General features: G+C 32.7%; 1 protein-coding gene across 2 annotated transcripts; it reads left to right on the top strand.

Moving 5' to 3' along the window:
* The first annotated feature begins 10,057 nt into the window (after positions 1–10,057).
* LOC145589463 (uncharacterized) lies at positions 10,058–16,880 on the top strand. 2 transcript variants are annotated; one of them, XM_081646041.1, is made up of 3 exons: positions 10,058–10,194; positions 15,295–15,669; positions 16,262–16,880. In XM_081646041.1, exons 2-3 carry the CDS (start codon positions 15,302–15,304, stop codon positions 16,794–16,796), a joined length of 903 nt encoding a protein of 300 aa, XP_081502167.1. In that variant the 5' UTR covers positions 10,058–10,194; positions 15,295–15,301; the 3' UTR covers positions 16,797–16,880. The 2 variants fall into 2 exon arrangements, with proteins under 2 accessions (XP_081502167.1, XP_081502168.1); XM_081646042.1 differs by lacking the exon at positions 10,058–10,194 and adding an exon at positions 11,495–11,779.
* Positions 16,881–20,690: the final 3,810 nt, after the last annotated feature.

Below are 20,690 nucleotides of genomic sequence, written 5' to 3'. Positions count from 1 at the left end.
TAAAAGACCTTTCCAACGATATATTATAAGCCCAATTCCGATGAATAATGAGGAAGTTATGGCCAAAATACTAAACTGGGTCCAAACCGGATTTTACCTACGACCCAATGATCATGAGGAGGGTCCAAAGGTTTAATCCTATTCCTAAACTAATTAGGATTGATTAGAATCTTCTATAAGTTTCTAAAATATCTTAATTATCCTTTTTTGAAAAGATAAGATCATGGAATTTGATTTGAATATAAACTTTCCTTTTTAAAAACTTTCCTAATTCTATTCGGATTTAAAGATGTTCAAAGATAGTCAGATATTATTTTCGTGCCTCATAATTTTTATCCAAATTTTATATGGTTGGATAGATCTTGAAATTATCTTTCCAATGATATATTATAATAATAAATCCGAGCTATAACGAAAAAGATATTAAAGATATACGAAACTCTATCCAAAGCTGACACCCTTTCACTATTTCGTCCATATCTTTTTATCTACAAAAGATTTTAATCTGATTCCAATTTCATTAGAAAGTAGACTTCAAGATATTTCTAACGACATATTATATGACTTATTTGGACTTCTAGATCAAAAGATATGATAAAAACAAAATCCGCAAAAACTGTTTCTGTCGCCAAACGACAGGCTTGTCGCCTCGCGACAGACTCTGTCGCCTGGCGACAAGATAAATTTCTGGCGACAAGGTCGGTTTGTTAGAGATAGCGTGTAGTTTTATTCTTTATCAAATTCTATGATTTTCAGGACTATTTTCTTATAAATAGGGTCTCGAACCTCCGTTTTTATTCATCATCTTTCATCAACTATCAACTCTCATCAACTCTCATCCTCAATTCTCTCTATTCTCTCTCTAAGCAATATAGCTTAATTCTTATTTTCTCTCTCTCTTTCTAAACCAACCTTTTACTAAACACAATTCCGCATTCACAAGACTTAGAGTCTCTTATCCAAGTTCGAAGTTGCCTTCGCCCTAGACGTGCAAGGTTGATAATTTCTGAGGGTTTGGTCCAAAACTAGTCAAAACTTTATTTAATTTGATTTCAATTTGATTCTTTAATTATTGTTTATTATTTTCATTGAAGTTACTAACTTGTGTATTTTGTTATTAGAAAGAGGTACGAGGCTTCAAAGTATGTAATCTTATTACTCTCTTTCAATGTAGAAAGCATGTTTATTAATGTTTAATTCCTAGTATCACGTTAGGATGTTATTTTATGCTTTCTAGTATCATGTTTAGGGTGCCTTTACTCTTTCTAATATCATGTTAGTACCATGTTAGGTTTAAAGCTTTGATCTTTATTGCTTAGTGACATGCTAGGAGATGTTATTAATCTTGTTAGTATCATGCCTAGGATCTTGCTACTATTATTAAGCTTTATTATGCCTTATCATGCTATTATCATCATTATGATTGTTATTGATTTATTATTATGTTGCTTGATATTATATTGTTATTGCTTGATCACACCTTTTATGCTTGTTAAAGGGAATTTGTACTTGAAATCACGCTTAATAAGATAATTAATAATTTGGTTTAGGCTAATGTGATTTTAACTCAAGTGATCGCCAATAATAGTCTTATTTGTGCATTAATATTCAACCAACATAGATTAAACAGGTTAGGTTCAATATAATGTTTGTATGTTATTCAAAAAGCGCACATGAATACGAGCAGAACAAAGTAGAGGCCTATTTTATAGGGCGGGTCCTTTCTTTTGTAGATTGGATTCGTACCCTCATCACGGGACCCTGTTTGGTTCAAGACCTTATGGAGTAGTTGACGGTCCTTTGGATTGTCTTTTTGGTTTACAAGTTCCTAAAACTTGTTGGCGACTCTTTTTGCTCTTTTTCTTTCCCTTTGGAACGCCACCGTACTTTAGTGTATGATCACAGTGGGGTTCAAGTTTGGGGTTATCGTAATGCTTGAAATATTCCCTACAATTTTTTGCGACTCCGCTAGGGAGGATTTCTATTTATATTCCTGAAATTTATTTAATTTTGGCAATTATTTAGAATGAGCGGATGAGACTCGAAAAATTCTAAGTATTTCATGTGCGTGATTTGATTAACATTATTGTCATATGCATTAAAAGGTCCTCATGGGAGCACCCCATGAGTCAATCCATAGGAATTTTACACGTAGGAAATTTGAGAAATATCTTTCATGACTAGAATCGAAAAGATGATGCGAACTCTGGAAAATTCGAAGAACACAGAAACTTGCCAAGGCATGTAGGAACTAGCGTCTAGACTATAGGGACTGTCGCCGCAAAAGTACCCCTGTCGCCAAGCGACAGAACTGTCGCCAGGCGACAGAAGCACTTTACAGGCGACAAGCCCTGTTTTCTAGGCGCTAGTTCCTACATGCCTCAGCAGGTATCTACGTTCTTAGAATTTTCCAGATTTCATAGCATTATTTCAATTCTAGTTGTGAAAGATATTTCTCAAATTTCCTAGGTGTAACAATCCTATGTTTTTGACTCATTTCGGATGGTCTATCCAATGAGGACCTTTTTTATGCATATGACAATAATGCTAATCAAAATTACGCACATGAAATACTTAGAACTTTTCGAGTCTCATCCACTCATTCTAAATCATTGCCGAAATAAATATCAGGAATTAAAATAGAAATCCTCCCCAGTGGAGTCGCCAAAAATTGCAGGGAATATTTCAAGCCATTAACCCCAAGCTTGAACCCCAATGTGATCATATACTTAAGCATGGTGGCGTCCAAAGGGAAGGAAGCTAGAGCAAAAGAGTCGCCAACAAGTTTTAGGAACTTGTAAACCGTTCACAAGGTGAAGATTACACCCCTTAACGATCCATGAGATTGTCAACTCCAAAAGGTCTTGAACCAAATAGGGTTCGGAGATGAAAGTACAAATCCAACCTAAAAGAGATTGAACCTGCCCTAAATAGGCCTCTACTTTATTCTTCTCGTATTCATGTGCGCTTTCTGACTAACATGCAAACATTAGATTAATCCTAAACCTGTTTACCTATGTTGGTTGAATTTAATGCACAAATAAAACTATTATTGGCGATCACTTGAATTATAACCAAATTAACCCTAAACAAGATTATTAATTATCTTATTAAGCGTGATTACAAGTATAAATTCCCTTTAAACATGCATAAAAGGCATGATCAAGCAATAACAATAAATAAGCATCAAGCAACATAATAATCATCATAATTATCATCATAACAATCATAATCATGTTAAAGCTAAAGCATAATAATAGCAAGATCATAGGGATGATACTAACAAGATTAATAACAAACCCTAGCATGTCACTAAGCAATTAAAAATCAAAGCTTTAGCCCTAGCATGATACTAACATGATATTAGAAAAGAGTAAAAGGCACCCTAAACATGATACTAGAAAGCAATAATAACATCCTAACATGATACTAGGAATTAAACAAATTTAAACATGCTTTCTGCAAGAATAGAGCAATAAGATTACATACTTTGATGCCTCGTACCTCTTTCTAATAACAAAATACACGCGTTAGTAACTTCAAGGAATATATAAATCAAATAATTAAATTAAATAATTGAAATAGAGATTAAGGACCAAACCCTCAGAAATTATAACATTTCACGTCTAGGGCGAAGGCAACTTCGAACTCAGCTAGGTGTTTCTAGATCTCGCGAATGCGGAATTTTGTTTGTGAAAAACTAGAGAGATGAGAGCATAGAGAGAATAGATGATTGATTGTAGAGAATTGATGATTGTGAATAAAAACGGAGGTTCAGGACCCTATTTATAAGAAAACAGTCCGAAAATAGGTAGAATTTGATAAGGAATAAAACTCCACTCTGTCGTCGCAAAACCGACCTTGTCGCTTGGTGACAAGCTCTGTCGTTTGGCAACAGCCTGGATTCCTACGCGCTTTCAAACACGGAGTCCACTTATCAATTAAAATTGACTTGTAAAGTCCGTATGAAAATTGAAATCGTATTTTCATAAAATAATATTTTATTCCAAATAAAACTTATCAAAATATAATTATTAATTCTAATCTTATTAGGACTTAAAAGAACCTTCTAGAGAATTCTAGAAGACTATAATTAATTCTAATAACTTTAGGAATAATAATTAACATTGGGCCCTCCCCTAGATCACTGGCCGCATGTAAAATCAAACTGGGCCCAGTTTAGTATTTTGGCCATAACTTCCTCGTTATTCATCGGAATTGGGCTTATAATATATCGTTGGAAAGCTCTTTGCAACCCCATCCAACTACACTATTATTGGACCCTTGTCGTGGACCAAACTAAACTGGATTGGCTGTTTTCATAAAATAGAGCTGTTTTTCGAAAACAGAAAGAGAGAATTTTTAATAAAACTAACCGCAACACTTGACCTTTCACACTTTCACCTTATTCGATTATCATTCGACGCAAAAGGTATTCATTACCGTGTTTGGTTTTGGGGAGACACAAATGGTTGTCTACAGCTGCCTATTCCCCTGTGTTGTTGCTTATGCCAGGGCCTAAGTAGTGGCAAAAGACCCCTTTCCCTGAGCCACATCCACCCCCATTCAAGGTCATGCCAGGTAGGCTATCAAAGAAGAAAATGAAGAAGGAAGTTGGAGAGGATGCTGAGAGGGCTGCAGACCTTGCAGAGAAGGCTGTAAGAATGGGTGGGAAGCCATACAAATGTTCCAATTGCAAGCAATATGGACATAACATCAAGAGATGCACTAACCCAACCCTACACACTTTAATTGAACCCAAGAACAAGGGTGGGAAACCATTTTCTGATGACCCTTGGTTGGTGCATAGCAGAGCAATAAGAGCTGCAGGGGAGGGAAAGAGGTCTAAAAACAAGGTATGTGTCTTTGTTTTTTGGTGTATTTGGCCTCACTTGCAATTTTTTTTCTCACCTTGTGGTGGACTGTGTGCAGGGTAACAACCAACATGCTAAGGTTGAAGAGAGCTCTTCCCAAGCATCAATTGTCACAACAGCAGGGCAGTCCCAAGAGCCTAGCAGTCCAGCTGATGAAATGAGAGAGTAGTTATTTTGTTTAGTGTAACACTTAAACAATTAGGCATTATAAATCCTATTTTTTAGCACAATTATGGCATGCATGCCAACTTTGCAAACTTATGATCTATTTTGACTTTTAATGTTCAATCTTGGCATTTATGGTCAAGCTTTTGTAGCTCTGGTTGCTGACTTTGGTTATCACAACTCAATGTATTTACTTTGCTTCTTCAGTTTTTGTAGCTTGATTGATTTGGTTCAATGAAAACAACAACATAAATTTCAAATTCAAACCATCTTATTGACCAAGTTAAAGCACTTTAAAGTTACATTACACATAGCAACCAAATACTACTACCTTACAATTTCACTACCAAGATCCAACCTATCCATACAATGCATAAAACCCCCTAAACCAAAACAAACCAACAATAACAACAACAATGAGACACAAAGCCCACTTGCTTAGTTTGACATCTCCACAGTTGTGCTTCATCTTCAACATCACATACTTAGTCTTAAATTTCCTGGATTCATGATTCAGTGATGCCAAATGCTTCTTCATAATCTCATTCTCTAATCTCAGTTCCTGCCTTTCTTCCAAAAGCCTTAGTATGATGTCCCTTTTCCATTGAGTCATTTCTTCATCATGCCATTAAAAATGATGTTTTTGTGTTGTGCAAGGTTAATTAGGTTAATTATACTAGAGTTAGGGTTAAGTGTGGTTAAATAGGGGTTATGACGTCATAAGGTGAGTTAAATCACCGGAAAGTGCACTTGGGTAGTACTCGATGCAATTTAGGTGAATTAGAGGTAGTAATTAGAAACTTTTTTTTTAGGGGTAGTAAGTGACAAAACCCTCTTTTTGAGGTAGTAATTAACAAATTTTCCTTAATTATTTGTGTTTATTTCAATATTTAAAGCATTTTTTAAGAGTTTAGACTCTCCATTTTTTACACTCTCCATTTTTTACAAAATATATAATTATATGATGACTTGCTTTATTTATTTAATTCGTCTCATCAATAAGTACTTAAAAATTTCTATGCAAAATTGCAAATAGATATAATAAAATATATATCATGCAAATATGCATAAGGCATAAAGACCACCAATAATAATTCTTCTTAAAGGGCTAGCCATCTGCGCGCATCGTGCACGTAAGAATCCCTAGTTTTAAAAAAAAGTTAGTTTTAATTTTTTTAAATAAGTTAATTAATGTTAATAAGTAATAATCATTTCTTTTAAAAAAAATTAAAAGTAAAAGTTTTTTTGACCAATCACGTTGTGACACGTGTAAATTAAACTTAATAAAAAAAATTACCTACTCAACCGGTTACAAGTCACTTGGGATCATTTATAGCGAATTGACATTAAAGGTCGGATTATTAAAAAATAATTAAAAGGTGGGATTATTTTGGACGGATAAGGCACATGTCGGATTATTCTGGGCAATTGTTTGTAAATTATATTTGATAAAATATAAAGTGATGCATCTAATTTAATTTGAAATTTCCTCGTTTAGAAAGTGATGTATCTAAAACAAAATGGAGGAAGTACACATTTTTGCTTGTGTATAAATCAGATGCCCTCCTTGTCTCCTTGAGACTCTGGCTGGTAGCTTTTTATTTCCCCATGTTTCTCCTCTATCTTAGAGGTGATAAAAAATTCAAGCGGGGCTTTGACATCAAATTTCATGTCCAAACCAAAAGTTGGGAGCCGTAGTGGTCTGATTAACTTATTTTGACTTTTTCAGATCAAATTCGAATTTTAACTAAAAAGTGTATTTTACTTGCCCAAAACCACCCTATTTTCAAGCCAAATCATCCGAACTAACGGGTCGGTCATAATTTATCACCTCTACTAGCTCTATTTAGATTATATATAATACGGTATACAACAACTCAACATTTTCACCTAAAAAAAAATCAATGAATTCGAGTGTTTAACATCAAAATTGCGCAATTCTTTCTATTCAGCTTATCACATATTACATTCAACAAAATCAAGCAAATTCAACGATGTATTCATCACGTTTGTGTGTTTTTCTTGAAAATTTACACGTTGGACTTTTTTCACGTTTCATGTATTAGTTTTGATTATAATTTTTTACTAACATAATAAAAACATATCATAATATATGTTATTAAATAGGTATTAATATAAAGTTTCAAAATAATTTTCATTAATATTTAATTATATAAAAACAAAGTGAAACTAGTGCATTGGCATGTGTGCAATGTTGACCGTGTTATGTATTATGGGACAAAGGGAGTATTTCATAACTTCAAATTTACTCACAAAAGTAAAAGACATAATATAGTCATGTGTAGTCTTGTTTCATTCGTCTCAACGAATGCTCTATTAATATTCAATGGTTATAATTTTAAAAACTATGTAATGAAAGTTATTAATGGTCAAATAGGTGTATTGACAAACATGTAAAAGTCAAAACATATCCAATATAAAGGGACCAAGGGAGTATTATACTTTAAATATATGGTAATTTTGTGAAAAATTAAGAAATTTTTACCGAAAACTACCATTTAAATGACCATTTTTTGGAACAGCTACCATTTTTTTTTTTGAAAAAACTACCACAAAAACCTTGAGTAACACAACCACATTTAATTTCTTGGCAATAATCTCAATTAAGGAGCTAAGAAATCAGTTATTTCGGCGACGAAGGAAGGGAGGAGGAGCGGTTTCATCGGCATGATAAGGGAAGGGTTGTTTCGGGAGTGAAGGAAAGGGGTGGTTTATTAGATGTGTAGGTGGGTCGTGCCGAGTGGTTTTAAGGGTTGGGAGAGACCGATCGGTTGTTAGGGGAGGCGGCTAGTCGAATTTCAATGGGGATTGGGGTTAGGGCTAAGGTTTAACGATGGGGAATGGGATGAGGGATGGTGGCTGGGAAGGGTTTCAATTTTTTTTTCCATTTGGACCAATTATGTTGTGACACATGGCTTTACAAAATAAAAATCAACTTTTATTTAGGTCACTGGTAAATCGACCTAGTGGAAGAAAATCCACCCAAAAGTTTATAGTGCTCTAAAATAAACGTAAGTTGGGATTATTAAGAGTAAATCGTTGAAAATTCTTATTAATGAATTAAAGTGATTTTAAAAAAAAAATAATAAAATTTAGATTTTGGAAGCACCCTATATAATAAATCGAGAAGCGAAGACAAGTCGAATTCAGGGTTAATTGGAGGATGAAATCGAGTAGTTTGACTCTTGAAATTGCCCTTTTTAATCTCTTTACTTATAATAAAAATGTGTTCCTTTAAAAAAAGTGGTGTTACTTATGTTTGTTGGGAGATAGAGCAAAATTTCAATTTCAGGTTTATATAAACCCTTGTTGAAGGAGGATGGTAGTAGGTGTTGTTAAACCCATTGATGGTAAAATTAAAGTTATTACAACATCGTGACCTTGAAGTAAATATATCAAGAAGATTTTATCCATTTGAATTATTGAGGTCCGTTAGGATAAGACGTACTGATTTTGAGTCGTCTCCATCATTTCAGCAACATTTTTTTGGTATTTAGAGAGCCACAAGGGGGGGGGGGGATGAGAATCAAGTTCACGATCACCTAGAACCGGAAGGGGATCTCTAACCACTTAAGCTATCCCTCACTCTTTCATTTCAGCAACATTCACAAATTTTTAATTGGATGTTAGAAAAGACCTTGCACAACACGAAACATCATTACCAACTTCCCTCATTCTATCAATAGTCCCATCGCATGTTTAAATGTATGTTGGCAAACCTTATGTGTGTTGTCCTCACTCGTTGTAATAACTTTAAGGTAAATGTCGTTAATGACCTTAATTGGTATTGTGTAAGGGCTTCTTATACCTATAGTAACTTATTTTACTTTACTTTTCTTTTATTTGTTGTAAATTCAGTTTAATTAATGTAATTTCAACCATTTTCAAAATAAAATAAAAAAAAATCTAAAAATCTTACAAAGAATTGATACAAGCTTTGATGGTTGTGTGAAAATAATACTCCGTATTTGAGAAATGGAAGAATCAAGGAAAACTAATACGATACTTTTAAAACAGACTAGATGAAGCCCGTGCGATGCACGGTTTGTTAGTATTTTTTTAAAAAAATATTTTTCATATTTATGTGATTTTTGTTATTATATTAGCTTTAAAATATTAGATAAAATTCCTAATCTCAAAAGATAATATTTTGTATTTAATTAATTTAAACTTTAGTATCTCATTCGTCAATTTTGCTTACATGACATTTGAATTATTTAATTGGCTACAATTTAAACTGACGTACTAAGAAAATTAAATCCTACGCGGCTCTCTAAAAACTCGGGGAAAAACTCCCCTTTATATATATATATATATATATATTAGATTTACTTAAAATTAGAGGTGATCAAAATTTCAGGTTGGGTCGGGGCTTAATGTAGTATCTCTTGCCCAAACCCGCAAAAAGTAGCAGGCATTTCGGGCTTTTATCTGGTCGGGTCCGGGTTTTTAAATAAAAATGCATTTTTAGACTTGCCCAAATTCACCCTATTTTCGGGTCGGATTGGGCCAGGCTAGCAGGCTGAACCAATGTTGATCGCTTCTACTAAAAACCCTTATAAAGCCCGCTCTGTTCCATAATTAGACAATCGATCCGTGCTATTTATTTATTAGACGGATCTAACCCGTATTATAACTGTGGCGGGTTATGGCTTTTAAAAGGCCTCCATTCCTAGTATCCTACCTCTCTCACTTATTTCATTGAGGCTTTGTTTGGTTTATTGTTAGTAAAGGAAAAGAAGAGAAAGGAAAGGAGGGGAAAAGAAAGGAAGAGAAGGGAAAAGAAGGAGAATTTATTTTCAATGTTTGGTAAATGAAATGTAATGAAGGGAAGAGAAAAGAAATATGCTTCTATTTTCTCTTTCCAGTCAAATTCCTCCAAATTTGGGAGGAAAGGAAAGCTGAAAATTTGTAAAGAGGCTTTCCTTTCACTTCCCTTTCTTTCTTTTAAATTTTCATGTCATTCATCAAACCAAACATGGGAACATATTAAAACCTTTTCCTTTCTTTTCTTTTCCTGCCAAATCCCTTCAACCAAAAAGGGCCTGAAGCGCACTCAACGGAATGTCAGACTCCATGGAAGCGTTCTCCGTTAAATCAAATTCTTGTATCCCCCATTTAAGCAGCTTCTAAGGTAAGAGTTTTGTTGTTGTTATCATCATATCAATTTACAATCTAGGGTTTATATTTGATCTAATTTAATTTAATTATCAGTGCGTTAAGTTTAGGGTTCGTAAATCTGAACTATTGGTTCTAAATTCTTAGATTATGCAACATCATAACCAAAAGAAATGATCTTTGCATATTTTGGTTGAACAAATATCAATATTTAGATTTAATGCATCCGGGGTTGATGGAACGTTGTAATGATGAATAAAAATTACATTTTTTATAATTTTTTTTGGTGGTAAATTAATGTTAATGTTAGATGAACTGATGCGCTTTTTATTTTTTGTAACCTTGCATATGGCTTGTTGTGATTTAATAATGATGAAAAAGGAGTGAACTTTTTAAGGGTTGAATTCATAATTTTTTTTTTTATTTTGGAATTGAATGTTTGATGTTAAATCGTTGGTAATTATGGTATAGTATTCTTGTTGCAGGAGCTATAGAAACTAGTAAACTACTGTTAAAACATGGTTAGTTGAGAGTATTACATGTTTGCATATGGCCACTATCATTTTGTTTTAAAAGTGAATTGAACATTAATGAACAATACAATGTAAAATATTAACTGTATTGATCACTGACACTGATTCGCTGACTGAGGCTCTGATTCACTAATTGACCCTCGAGTCCAGGTTTCATTCTAAAGGTTAATTGGACACTAATAAACAGTCCATACTGTTTGCCAAATTCAAGCTCTGCAATCCCTGCCTTTTGCCATGAAGTAGCGTTCATTGATTGTTGTGCTCACCTTATTTTCACTTATTTCATGTCTAATAAGTTAAGTTCAGGTAAGTTTAGTTGAATTCAGTTCAGGAAAAATAAGTTTGGAAAAGGGTTATCCAAGTTCAAATTACAATTACAATAAGTTTTAATAAGTTCATGTAAGTTTAGATAAGTTCATATATGTTAAAATCAGTTGAATAGAATACACCCTTATTAGGTGATATGTAATGATTTCTTACTGATGTATAGTGTATTTAAGTAATAAGTTTGACTAATCCCCTTATTTTTCTAGTAGGTTTTGAATTTGTTTTGTGAAGGATCATTGATGGGCTTGAATTTTAAATAGGTTGGGTTAGATGGGGTTATATATTGGGTCGGGATAGGTCAGATGGGCCTCTTTAGTTCTTTAATTTTTTTAAATTTTACATGGGTCTGGTCAGATCGGGTTAGATAGGCTTTCCCGACCTGCCTCATTTATGAGTACCATTGACCCAGCATAGCCCAGACCGTTTCAAATTGGATCCAACCCTGCCCATTGAACAATGCCAAGCAAGAGGAATAAGCACTGCCGATGATCTCCTGTCAACTAAATAAGATCGAAACTGATAGATAGGAATTTCTCCTCTCAACTCAACCCAACAGAGAATCATCTTTTCTTTCTCTTTCTTCAATTCTTCAAAAGCTTGTTGCTAACTCTTTTGAAGACAATCTTTTACAAGCATTTTACTTTCTCTTTATCATTTATCTGAATTTTCTAATGAAAAAAAATACTATAATTTATTTCGAATTCTGTTCACCAGGGTTTTGCATTTCTGTCACATCCATTGGTATTGTTGCTGTTTTGAGGATATTGGAATTCAATCTGTCAGGGTTTAAGATTTTAGTTTGTGTAATTGCCTCATCGTTTGGTAATTGTTCGTCATCTGTTCATAATCAAAGTGACTATAATTGGGTATTAATGGTAAAATGCAGAATTTGAATATTGCAGAAGGGATTTATCGTAATCATAATTGTTTGATTAATTTGTTAGGTGTTGAAATTTTTAGTTTCATTTGGTCATAATATTTGATTGGTTCTTATATGTTGCTAAACTTGAGAAAATTTCGTGCGTTTAGTTTTATTTCAATGTAAATGTTTTTTTGGATTTTATTTTGATTCAATTGGCCGTATGTTTAGCGTTTCTTAATTGCTTTGTTAGTTATTGGGCATTGGGGTTTTCATATGTTTATAATATTTGATGAATTTATTCATATATTTTGTCAAAATCAAGAAAGTTCTGCGCTTTTCAGTTTGATTATATATATTTTTTTAAAATTATTTGAGGTCTGATACGGTTCAAGTAGTATTATTTAAGATGTCTTCTGTATTTCGAAGATTGCATCTCTTGCTGACTTTTTCTTTTCATATCTTGCCTCTGTTTTTCTTGTTATCTGTTGTCTGATAACAGCGCTAGATTGGAATTAGCATGTGCACCCTTTTTTTGTCTACTCTTTGCTGGTGATTCTATTTCTAAATCTCACTTGATTATAATTTTTTGTTATCTTATCTCAGAATTATTGATTGATTATAGTATTATTTCTGCAGATTTTTTTTGTCATTATTTGTTTGAACAACACACTTATATGCCTGCCGCAATCCATCTCATGTAAAGAATTCATAATGGCCCAATTTGTGGGATTTATTTGAAATTGCAAGAAGAGGGGAAAAAAAGATGCATAAATTATTTTCCTGATTTTTCCGCCATTATATAAATTGATCATGGTTGATAAAGTGACCCTTGCTGTCTTGTTATGTATGCTTCACTTGTATGGCTGAATTACTGATGATGATTTTGGGTTCCTGATATTGTGAAGAAAGATGTAATTTCTATTATTTGGCTAAATTAATTTTGAATCCTTTTAGGCAGGGAAATTTTAGGTTTAATTTGGTGATGAAATGTGGTAGTTTTTGTGTTTTGTTGATTTGATATGAATTTGGTTATCAGACTTGTCACTGACAAAGTAGCAAAAATGATTTTTTTGTTCTTTCATAGATTGCATGTTATGATTATTGATTTGATTGAGAAACTACTAAAGCATGAATCAAGCTATTTGGTATTCAGGGTAAGCATATCAACAATGAATTGTTGATGAACACAGAGTTGCAGTTTATACTCTTTTTAGAAACATAGGTGTTTTGAATTAAAATAAGAAAGGAGGTATATTGTTTAAAATATGTGTTCTATCGTTAAGATGTCATTAATTGTGAAGTATGATTACAGAGTACTTAAACCTCTATTGAAACATTATATATACAAGCTAAGAGACGCACACAATGCGTGTATGTGCAATATAAGTAATCTACCAAGCTCAGTTCTTTTTTTCCACAATATTATCGCTTTAATTATTTTTTTAAAAAGATATTAGTAGGTTTAAGAATTGATGATAAAATATAATAAAAAAAAATGTTGATGATGTAATGTAGGCTAAATAATAAAATTTGATTTTCCTTGAAAAATATTGGAAAAAAAAAAAAAAAAAAAAGATGGAAGTTTTTTTTTTTTTTTTTTTTTTAACAAAGATGGTAGTTTTTAAGATAGTAGTTACTTTTTTAAAAAAAAAAAAAAAGAATGGTAATTTTTTTAGATGAGAGGGGTATTTTGGAAAAGTAAAATTTATCACCCAAAACCCCCTTCACTATATATACAAAAAGACATGCGTGGACCTGGTCCACAATAATATTATTGTGGATCCGAGATTTATACACACGTAACTGACAATATATTGAACATAGTAACCCTTATATTTAACATAGTAACCTTATTTTTAACATAGTAACCTTTATTAAAACTTGTATAACATTTAATATTATAGTGAACTTGAATACGACGTTATGACCCTAATTTTAACATAGTGACCTTTATTATTCATATTGACCCGTATATAAAATATTTCATCAAAAAATTAACCTCTTATAGCCTATATATTACCAAAATGACTTTTTTTTTTAACATAGTGACCTTATTTTTATTATAGTGACCTTTTTTTTTTTATTTATAAAACAACCATAGTTTCTATAATATTAATGGTCCACAATAAATTAGTGTGAACCAGGTTCATTTAAGAATTTGTACTTTATATATTACTATAGATTTTTCTTATATTATCAATAACCCCTGCATTAACGGGATATAAGCACTTTGCAAATTCGAGATGGTAAATTTTATGTTTATTAATGACATCTTACAATACATATTTTAATTCAATTATAGAGTACTTAAAATTCTACCGAAACATTATTTATATAGATTTCTAATATATTTGAATGGTATTAAATTTTTCACGTATTGTTGTGAAGGCAAAATACATTCTTATGCTCCGGATGTAATTTCCTCAAAATATTTAATTAGTTTTCTCCCTTAAGCCCCACACTCTAGAAATAATAATTACAGTCTTAGTAGCATTTATAAGAGACCTTCTGATATACCACCTTCACACCCACATTTGAACTTTGGAACCCCTAAAATTGTTCCACAACAAATTTGGGGCTCTCAAACTTACCCTATAGGGCCAACAATGCATTTGAGTTCATTATCGCAACCCTCGTTTTCATTCGATCATCGGCCTCTGTTGAGTCCTACGGTCTTTAGGGAGTTTGTTCCCCCTTTTACGGGCTCGAATGAGCTTCCCACAGAGGAGTTGGTTGTTCATCTAGTTGGTTGTTTATTTGGTTTAGAAAAGTGTCTTCCACCAATTGGCATAACCCAATTTGCAGTTATTGTTTGAAGTGTTGAGGGATTAGATAATACTTAGATTATCCTGTTTGTAACAATTCTTGGCTTCCGTAGAATTGTGTTGATTGGTGGTTTGAGTATTAATTTAAAATTTGTTTGATGAAATTCCAGATTCCTTTTTTTTTTTTTTAAATTTTTTTTTTTAATCTAAGTGCTGGTAATTTACATAGATATTATATGTAAAATTAATCTGGTTGGTCTTATTATTATATGATTGTAGTTGTTATTGAGCAGAAAGATGGACTAAAAAGGCAAAACTCTGAATTACGGCAACGTTATTTTAGCTATTCAGCCGTGCAATGTATGTATAGTTGGCCAAGATTGCTTAGGATCTACATTTTGTCATCACCCCTTCAGTTGTCATGTTTTTTATTTACAAGCTCGCTGCATTGAAAAAGCAAAACTAGTTTTGAAATTATTCCAACATCTGATGGCTGTGCAATTGCCTAAAGCGTGGTTAGAAATAGAATTCAATTGAATATTATATCTACTGCATGTCTTTTCATGGAGCCATTTTATGGTTGGTTTTGATTTAATCTCTTTGTCCCTCTGTTTGTCATATATTGTCAGTATAAAGATGCGATTGAAGGCTGCAAGACTTTCTAGAGCAGCATCTAGGGCGGAAACTGGCCCTACTATGGTGCGAAGCTGGGATGACTTGAATTACGATATATTAATGGGTATAATTAACAGAGTGCCTTGGCGTTGTAGGCTTTACGTTGCATGTTTGGTAAGCAAGTCGTGGTTGGCAGCAGTATTAGACTCATTGTCACCTTGTGGTGTGATCAACCTCAAAGTCATAGATTCCCACAAGTTGAAAAATGACTTTGATTTCCCCAGGTTTCAGAGAAGATACCTTTGTTTCCTGAAGCATATGTTGGATATTAAGCCAGTTGACTCTTGTTCCGCATTGTGCATTGGTGAAACTGTGCTAAAGCCACACAAGTATGTCTATATTGCTAAAAGAAAAATAATTTTTTTTGTCAATTATGTCTGTATTGTGCCTTGGTAAAACTTTGCTAGTCACACAACACACAAGTATGTCTATATAGCTGAAAGGTAGATGAATTTCTTTTCAACTCTGTATTTTTATAGTTGATCCCATTGAAATGGGAATGTTTTTTTGGTTCCTTCCCAGTCTTTATTATCACTTGTCAGCAATGTGAATTCCTATGGTTGATCTTTATAGAGATTTAACTTATTGGATCTTGAGAATGCCATTGAATTGTCAAAGGATGTTTCCTGAAAGTTAAAGGATAACAGGGGTTGTGGGTACATTTATTTCAATGTTTTAGGCGTATATAGTGGTTTTTGGGAGTTGATTGTTAAATAGCAGGGGCATTTTGGGAGGAAAAATCCGGATATTGGACTCCTGAAGATGGCTTTACTCACTGAATGATATTTTATTAAGATGGCAGAATACCGGAGTACTACAGATAAAATTGGATTCATCACATGTATCAAGATATCAGTATGCAATTTGCTAATGTTAATCTTAGTGTATGCCCTCTTTATGAAATTTATATGCACTTTTCAGGACACCCTCCCTGCAGCGGTTGGTTATTTCTGAGGCATTGGGTTACAGATATTCATGTTTTGTGCAAGCTATGCGTTATTGGAGGAAGTTGAAGAAAGTAAAGTGTCCTGTGGATCTGTTTGTATACTGCTCAGTCTGCTTTGAAAAGGTTGAAAGTCTTCAGTTATTTGGCGTTGTGGATGATGCTGCAGCAATAGCAATCCGTGATAGATGTCCTAGACTCAGACGATTGTATCTCATCTCATGTGCTTTATCAATCACTGCATTGTCAACAATATTAGATGGGCACAAACGATTGGAGGTGTTGGATACCCGACATAGTTTTCGTGTTCGTGACTGCTCAAAGACTGCTAGTATTGGGATATCTCAATCCGTGGAGTGGAATGGAGAAGAGATTCGCTGTAAGGCTGCTGGTATAAAGTTGCACTTGAGGTGCACTAAACAGCGTTGTCCTAAATGTTCTGCAACTTGGAAACGCTGCTATCCAAAAATGAAGGGTCGACTTACAAATTATCGTTATTGGAAGTATATTTAATCTACTTGTAATGTTGTCTATAACATTTTAATTTATAAAGGAAATTGCGATAAAATTTCCCTCACCCAAAATTTTTACCACCCAAAATATGGCCAATTGACTAGGTTGGTAAATAAAAAGACTCTTAGTGACAATTTGGTAAAAAAATAATTTCGGTGACAATTTAGTAATAAAAACTAAAAACTAACCCTAAGCGACAATTTGGTAAATAAACTAATCACAGGTGACAATTAACCTAAAAAATATAAAAATTTCCGACAAATTACTAACGAATACTTAATTTAGTTTCTTTTTCGTGTTTTTTTTATACCAAATTTCAAGATAAAAAAATGTTCAAGTATCAATTTTCACTTAATTTTCATACCCCTTATTAACGAAACTTTTCAAAAGGGATTGGAAATAAATTTGGTATTGGGATTTAGCAAAATAAAAAGGGATGACATAAATCATACAATAATTCAAATTAAATTAGGATTTAAAGAGTTTGTCGAAAAAAATTAAATTAAAAATACAAAACAAGTTAAATTAGGATTTTTATAGAGTTTGTCGAAAAAAATTAGATTTTTTAAGCTAAATGTCGTCTTTTTACCAAATTGTCGTCGGAGTAAATCTTTTTACCAAATTGTCGCTTGGTGTTTTTTAGTTAGTTGGCTGCCAAAATATTTATACCATAAAAGTTTACAGTGAAACGATAGTGTGGTTTGCAATTTTCTGTTTTTGACGAAATGGATTGCAATTTATAATATATTCATTCAAAGGATTTAATATTATTGAATACTTAAATAAACATCATATATTGGGTTGACAATTTTAATTTTTTTTGGTGAAAATTTCTTATCAACCTAATTAATTAAATAGGCCGAGAGTTTTTGACCCAAAGTTGCAAATTTCGGGTTGAGTATTGTCTTGTGTCAATTTTTTCCAACCCTAAGCAAAACGATCTATGAAAGGAAGAATTTTGATGAAATAAACATGTAATCATATCAAAGTATACAACCCAAAAGGTTCACCAATAAGTAGAATACTAGAGCAAAAGTATGAATTAAGAGATGTTCAAAATCATACTACTAAAGTTTTAATACTCAAACTAAAATAAACTCAATTTCATTACAAAACCATTGAAATTATTCTAACTCAAAAGAGCGTGTGAAATGGAGATTTGATCCCCTGCTTCCCCCCTTCATCTACCATCTCAATCATTATCAAAGCTCGTCACTATCTTCACCTACGAGCATATTATATAGGTTTTTCTAATAGGTAGATCTGAATATGATCAAAACCATCCACATCGACAATCAAATCACAGCAATCAAAGATAAAGGATGGCCTTCTCATTGTGTTCACTAGCTCATCACGTTGTTCCTCCAACATATTAGCAAACATTGGACATTCAACTAAGAAGACCATTGCTTCAACATCCCAAGCACCTTCTATGTTATTAGCAACCAATATTCGATTTCTCTCTCTAGGAGCAAAACATTTCATGATCATATTTTCATAAACTAATGGATCAAAGATTTTCAGACGAATACCATTAATCTTCAACTACAATCGACAAATATAAATTGCTGGTGATTCTCTGATGTCATCTGAATCCACTTTGTTAGAAAATCCATATATAGCTATATTCATAGAGCCTCCGATCATGTGTGAAACATTCTGTACTAATTCATCCATCTTTCTTCTCCTCATCTCACTAATCATTGTAAAAAACTTCTTTTCATATGTCATCCCTACAAATTCACATAAATATGCCAAATAATCTATATCTTTTGTCAAACCCATACCCGCCATAACCCGGTCTCGAATTGATAAAAACTTGAGTTTGCAGTTATGGTGCTTCTGACATCATCGAAATTTGAGCCGACCTTTTCGCATAAGGTAGATCCGAAATTCATAAGTGTTAACTGAGCTGCAAGAACTGCATTAGATGATAACTTCCCTATTTGCACAGAAGATTGTGAACCAATGATTTCGATATTATCAACATTGACCACTCCCGCATTCAAATCCCTAAAAAGATCTATACTATTGTGACCTTCATAAAAGTCACCTAATACCACCTTCTGAGGATGTAGCAAATCTTGAACAGCAGTACCAACAGAAAAGAACTCCGGGTTTGTAATGACGCTAAGATGCCTAGCATTGTAAAATCCATCAATGTAGTTGGCCATGTTTGATTTATAGTCAACTGGTACAGTAGATTTGATTGCTACATACTTCCAACCGGGTGTTCTATTTATTGATTGGAGTATGCTCTTGATAGCATCTTCAAAGTTCTTGATGTCCAAGTCATTCTTGAGTACTTTGGGCTTTATCTTGAGAGGAACATCACCCGCTATAAAAATCAATTGACAGAGATCAATTTCATGATCAATGTTGGAGCTAAAATGTAGATTTCCTCTATCAATACCTTCGTTAAGATATAAATCCATATCAGGCTCAGAAAAAGGCATAACTCTCTCATTTGCATCATTGATACCATTCATATCATTAATCTTCTCAACATCCTTATCCAAAACAACGAAATGTTTATCGTGCCAATAGTGAGCAAGCACCATCATAGTTAATACTCCAACCCTTCCTCCACCTATACAACATATCCTTTCTATATCTTCCAACTCGGGCTGTAAATCAAACAAAATATTTCCTATCAATATCATCAAACCAAGCCAAAACAGTTTGTACACTTGTTGATAATCCAAACAACATGGACTTATAGGTATAAGTATAAATCAAACAAAATATTTCATACCAATATCATCAAACCAAACAAAACATTTTGTACGCTTGTTATTAATAATCCAAACAACAATGACTTATAGGTACTCGTATAAGTATATATGATTTAAAAATTAGTTTAATCCAATGCATTTCAAATGATACCAACTAGTTAAGTTTGCACAGATTATATATTTTGTTTCTAAACAATAAGGTCAAACACAAGTGTTTAAGATATGTTGTAACAAGAAATAAATTTTATCAAAAACAATAATAATGTTTAGAACTTACAGGTGGTGTAACATTTTCATCATCATGACCACCACTAAGATTACCTACATCGTCCGAGAAATCTTGATCTTGATCAGAAGAATCGTTCATATCACTGTTGTCGAAATAATTTAAGGTAAGTATGTTACTTCTTCTGAAGTTATAATCACATACAAAATGTTTAAATTATAGGATCAAAATCATTAATATTTAGCGATACAAGTTCCAAACAATCATAAATTACACAGAAATTGATCTTAGCAATGTTCAATTAATAAGCTATAGAATAAGTTGGGAGGTGATACACATACAACTGTTGTATATGGACCAAACATACAGCACCATTTAAAAATTGACAACACATCATTAGCTTAAAAAATGAGAGGGAAAAATTTTGGTTTCTGGCGCCATTTACTAGAAAAGGCGGGATAAAATTTCATTGGCGGCAATTAGTCTTTCTTGTTAATAACAAAATATTTTACGTTACTAAAAATTATGATTTTGTTACTAGAGATAATAACGTCCTAGTCAGCACCATTAATGAAGAGAGATGTTATTTATAATAATCATATAATACTTCATTTGACGATATTTTACAAACGACAAATCAAAAAATTATTATAAAAATACCAATAAAATAATTTTTTTAATGATTTTTCTATAGACATCCATATCAATATATTTTCGAAAATGTTATGAAGATGGACAATTTTAACCTTACTATAGTGTGTCATTTTATCATTTTAACCTTATTAACAAGTGTTAGTATTTAATCATTTTCGTTACTAATTCAAACATACCAAAAAAGTACTAATTATATTTATTATATGTAAAGTAACCATGTAATATTAAATAGGTGTTGGATACAGTTATACAATTATCAAGTGTTGTACGAATTAATTC

The sequence above is a fragment of the Chenopodium album genome, chromosome 17 (assembly GCF_948465745.1).
Source record: "Chenopodium album chromosome 17, dcCheAlbu1.1, whole genome shotgun sequence".
NCBI lineage: Eukaryota > Viridiplantae > Streptophyta > Magnoliopsida > Caryophyllales > Amaranthaceae > Chenopodium > Chenopodium album.
Note: the sequence above shows the minus strand (reverse complement) of the source record. Positions and strands in the feature narration are given on the sequence as shown.